Raw genomic sequence first — 4366 nt, 5'->3', positions numbered from 1 at the left:
GCAAACATTCCTGGTGTTTCTCCAGGGTGCTCAGACTCCTCGGGCAGGCAGAGATGCAGACAGTAGATGATGCAGCTGAGGAGGGTTGAGGGTGTCCTCTGGACACCCACTTCTGCCGCCATCTGTGCAAGATGTCAGGGAATGGGGCCTAAGGGGGGCTGTGGAGACAATCTGGATCCATGCTGATTCCTCCTTCCCTCTGCCAGCGTCCTGCTGCCGACAGAAGACAGAGGACAGCATGTCTGCAGTTGTGAGTACTGTCCCCATGCTGCCCCATCCCCTGGGCTCTGACCATGCCCTCCCTGCAGTGCTGGGATGGAGTGCACATGGTGCACCTTGGTCCAAGCAGCACACAGTCTGTCCCTATCCCTCTGCACCCCTTGGGTGCATGTGTGGGGCCTCTCCCCTTCCCCATAGCTCCCAAGGAGACTTGCAGTGGGGCAGGGAGCTGGGGAGCTGTCTGGGGAGCCCCCACATGCTCTCCTCCCCCCAGACGGGCACGTTCCGGATCGTGTCGGAGGAGGAGCAGGCACTGCGCTCCAAGCTGGAGCGCCTCACCACCAAGGACCACGGCCCTGTCTTTGGGAGGTGCGAGAAGATCCCCCCACACACCCTGCAGAAGGTGAGGCAGCTGTGGGGAAAGGGGGGAAGGAGCAGCCTGAGGCTTCTGCTCCTCAGGGCCAGAGGAGACTCTCTGCTGTCTCTTGCACTGGGGTGATGCACTTACTGAAATGTCTCCAAGCTGGGGATTGAGTGACCCTGCCCTCCCTATGCTGGGATGCTGCAAGGAGCTTTACTCTTCTCCCCCAGTTTTTGGGGGCCTCCACGACCCCCGGAGTGTTTTAGCAGGTGTGCCCATCACTGGGTGCCCTCTCTGCTCCCCCCAGGCAAAGGACGAGCTGAACGAGACGGAGGAGAAGAGGGAGGTGGCGGTGAAGGCGCTGCGGGAGCTGGTGCAGGAGCGGGCGGGCGGCGAGGACGTTTGCCAGAAGGTGGCCGAGAAGGTGCAGGAGAGGGATGACTCCTTCTTGCTCCGCTTCATCCGCGCTCGCAAGTTCGATGTCCACAGAGCCTATGACCTGCTGAAAGGTGGGGAGGGCTCCTGGGCTGTGATGCTGGGTGAGGGTGAGGGTACACATCCCCCTGCAGCTCCCTGTCCTGTGCTGGTACTTCCTAGTCCAGACTGGGTTGTGCTGGCAGGGCAGAACCCTGACATAGGAAGGGAATGAAGAGAGGGGGTAAACAGAGTAAGTCAGGGTTTGAATAGAGGGGAAAAATAGAAATATAGGGTTGAGGGGCTTGAAAGGAGCTGGGATGGGGAAGGAAATAAATGAGGGTGACACCAGGCATCCTGCAGCACCAGGACAGTCCCATTCCTTACAAGTTTACCCAAACAAAATGGAAAAAACACTCACGTTTGGTGATGGTTTAATTTGTGCAGCCAACCCAGCTGGCTTGGGCTGCATCCCCTGGAGACCCACATGTCCTACACTCCCCTCTCTGTACCTCTGTAAGGAGCCAGTTCTGCACCCTCCTGATGCTTCTGTGCACGGTGCCTGGGGATCTTTGCACCCCTGGGGCACCCCTAGGTCTGGGGACAGGTTGGGGTGCTTGTGGCACCCTCTTCTCACACTGACAGTGACACGGAGGGATGGTGGCTGCTGACTGGAATCTGCCTGGCTCCAGCTCTGCTCTTCTTTGTGTCAGCTTCTGGGATAATGAGTTGTAATTATCAGTGCTGGCTCTCACACGAGCTGTTTTGTTTGCCTGCATTTTCCCAGGATGAAATTCCTTATTTTGTGCCTGCAGGGTGCCAAGAGAGGGTGGATGGGGGTTTTCACCCAAACAGGGAGGAAGGGGAGAAGGGAAATGAGGGGGGAAATTACTTTATCTACTTGTTAAGGTGCTGGAGAGAAAGGAGGTGTGGGAAGCTCCTGGCAAGGGGAGGGATAACACCAAGCATGCTGGGGCTGGTCTGCTGCTGAGCTTCTCCTTCACCCTTTGCTGGAGGAGACCTGATCCATGTGTGCCACAAGCAGAGCTTTCCACAGCTCTTGGGCTCTGACATCTCACCATCACCAGCCCATCCTGTCTCTGGCAGCTCCCCCAGCTTCCTGAGGCTGGGCAAGCAGCCACGTTTGCCTCTCTGCAGGCTATGTGAACTTCCGGCAGCAGTACCCCGAGCTGTTTGACAACCTGAGCCCCGAGGCCGTGCGCAGCACCATCGAGGCCGGCTACCCCGGCATCCTGGCCAGCAGGGACAAGTACGGCCGCGTGGTGATGCTCTTCAACATCGAGAACTGGGATTACGAGGAGATCACCTTCGATGAGGTGAGGCCAGCTCAGAGGCTGCTCCCACAGCAGTGGTCCTGCTTTTGGGCTTGTCCTGCTAGGCAGTCTGAGCACAGCATCCTTACACACACACACTCTGAGCACAGCATCCTTACACACACACACACACACACACACACACACACACACACACACACACACACACACACTCTCACACACATCTGTCCAGCCATACAGGTGGGAGTAAATCTGTAGCCCTTTGAATTTATCCTTTGAGGGAGTCAGGGAGAGCATGGTCCACCCCAAATGATGCAGTGCAAGATGCATGCCAAATCCAGGGTGTGCATCCCCCAGCCCGTGTAACATGGGCTGAGGAAAGGCACCACACCATTAAATCAAGGGCAGAGGAGGAAACTGAGGCATAGGGCATGGAAAGGGCTTCTTGGCAAAGAGGTTCCAAGCATGAAACTCACAGCTTCTCACAGTTTCCCTTTCTGCTCAGCTCTGAATCTGGTCTCAGTGTATCACTGATACAAATCTTAAGCTCATGACTTTAAAAGAATGTGGTCTGATTTCAGAGCTCTCCCTGCTCTGAAATCTGGGACTGGCTGTGACAAGCAGGCTGGAGTCCAACAGACCCTGGATAACACTACATGGGACTCTTCCTGAGTACCCCCTAGGGTCTATGGGAGGAGAGACCTCATACAAGACCCTGCTGTCTCTCCTCTCCATTAGATCCTTCGTGCCTATTGTATTATCTTGGAGAAGCTGCTGGAGAACGAGGAGACCCAGATCAATGGGTTCTGCATCATTGAGAACTTCAAGGGCTTCACCATGCAGCAGGCATCAGGGATCAAACCCTCCGAGCTCAAGAAGATGGTGGACATGCTGCAGGTGAGGTGGCAAAATCTGCACCCAGCAGTGGCAGAGGGGACCCTGGGGAAGCAGGGAGCTCAGAGGCAGGGCTAGCAGAGTTTGGGATTGCCACTATGCTGGAAAAATGAGAAAGCATTGTGGAGAGGCTGTTCCCCATCACCCTCTCCCTGCCTTGCCAGCTAATTGGCTTAACCCTGCAAAATTGCCTGATGGCTGACCAGAAGCAGTGCTACTGCTCCTTGCACTATCCTAGGGCATGGCCTGGAGGGCTTTCCTCATGAGCCTCTCAGCCCAGCCTGGTCCAGGCTGGATGGAAACTCACAGGCACTCCAGGATTTCTGCCCTTGGACCAAATTCCCTGGACTCGGCTCTTCCCAGGGAAGGTCCTTCACGTGGGTGGGAGCAGTGAGCTGTCTGGGAGGTTCTTCAGCTCCCTGGTACTCCTGAGGTGGGGATGATTGATCCTCTGGGTCAGAACAGGGAAGGGGACATGGAGCAAGGAGAGCTGTGGCAGTGTTGGTGTATCCATTGCTGCCTGCTCAGATCTGGGTAAGATCTGAGCAAAGGCAAAATCTGTAACCATCTGTGTCTGGGTTTGGGATCCCAGGACTCTTTCCCAGCACGGTTCAAGGCCGTCCACTTCATCCACCAGCCTTGGTACTTCACCACCACCTACAACGTGGTCAAACCGTTCCTGAAGAGCAAACTGCTGGAGAGGGTGAGTGTGGGAAAGGGACCTGCAGGCAAAGGCATCTCCTTGGGTGAAACAGAGCAGTTGGCAAGAGCTGCCCTGGTCCTCTGCCGAGGGTCACTCCCATCTCCCCCCAGGTCTTTGTGCACGGTGAGGAGCTGGAATCCTTCTACCAGGAGATCGATGCTGACATCTTGCCAGCAGACTTTGGTGGCAACCTGCCCAAGTACGATGGCAAAGCAACTGCAGAGAAGCTCTTTGGGCCTCGCATCGAGTCTGAGGACACGGCTCTCTAAAGCAGGAGCCTGCTGCTCTCCCCTGTACCACAGCACCAGAGGTGGCCCTCTAACCCCAGCCACCTCCCTCCTGTAGCATTGGTTGAGTGACTGCTCGTGCTGAAGCACCCTCGGTGTGTTGCTCCATGCCTGTCCCTCCTGTCCCCACTCCAGGCAGAGGGCTGTTCCTCCCAGGTACAGCATCCTTCCCTCTGGAGTCAGTGGAGAAAGG

General features: G+C 56.4%; 1 protein-coding gene across 2 annotated transcripts; it reads left to right on the top strand.

Moving 5' to 3' along the window:
- Positions 1-238: 238 nt before the first annotated feature.
- RLBP1 (retinaldehyde binding protein 1) lies at positions 239-4155 on the top strand. 2 transcript variants are annotated; one of them, XM_030228572.2, is made up of 7 exons: positions 239-250; positions 494-622; positions 888-1089; positions 2153-2331; positions 3028-3186; positions 3776-3886; positions 3997-4155. In XM_030228572.2, the coding sequence occupies exons 1-7, from the start codon at positions 239-241 to the stop codon at positions 4153-4155; spliced, it is 951 nt and encodes a 316-aa protein (XP_030084432.1). The 2 variants fall into 2 exon arrangements, with proteins under 2 accessions (XP_030084432.1, XP_030084431.1); XM_030228571.2 differs by lacking the exon at positions 239-250 and having other exon boundaries at positions 476-622.
- Positions 4156-4366: the final 211 nt, after the last annotated feature.

This window comes from Serinus canaria, chromosome 10 (genome assembly GCF_022539315.1).
Source record: "Serinus canaria isolate serCan28SL12 chromosome 10, serCan2020, whole genome shotgun sequence".
NCBI classification, from domain to species: domain Eukaryota; kingdom Metazoa; phylum Chordata; class Aves; order Passeriformes; family Fringillidae; genus Serinus; species Serinus canaria.
Note: the sequence above shows the minus strand (reverse complement) of the source record. Positions and strands in the feature narration are given on the sequence as shown.

Coding starts and splice junctions, on each gene's coding strand:
- RLBP1 (XM_030228571.2), top strand. CDS start 476: ATGCTCTCCTCCCCCCAGACGGGCACGTTCCGGATCGTGTCGGAGGAG. Junction 623..887: donor CCCCACACACCCTGCAGAAG/GTGAGGCAGCTG, acceptor TGCTCCCCCCAG/GCAAAGGACGAGCTGAACGA. Junction 3,887..3,996: donor AGAGCAAACTGCTGGAGAGG/GTGAGTGTGGGA, acceptor ATCTCCCCCCAG/GTCTTTGTGCACGGTGAGGA.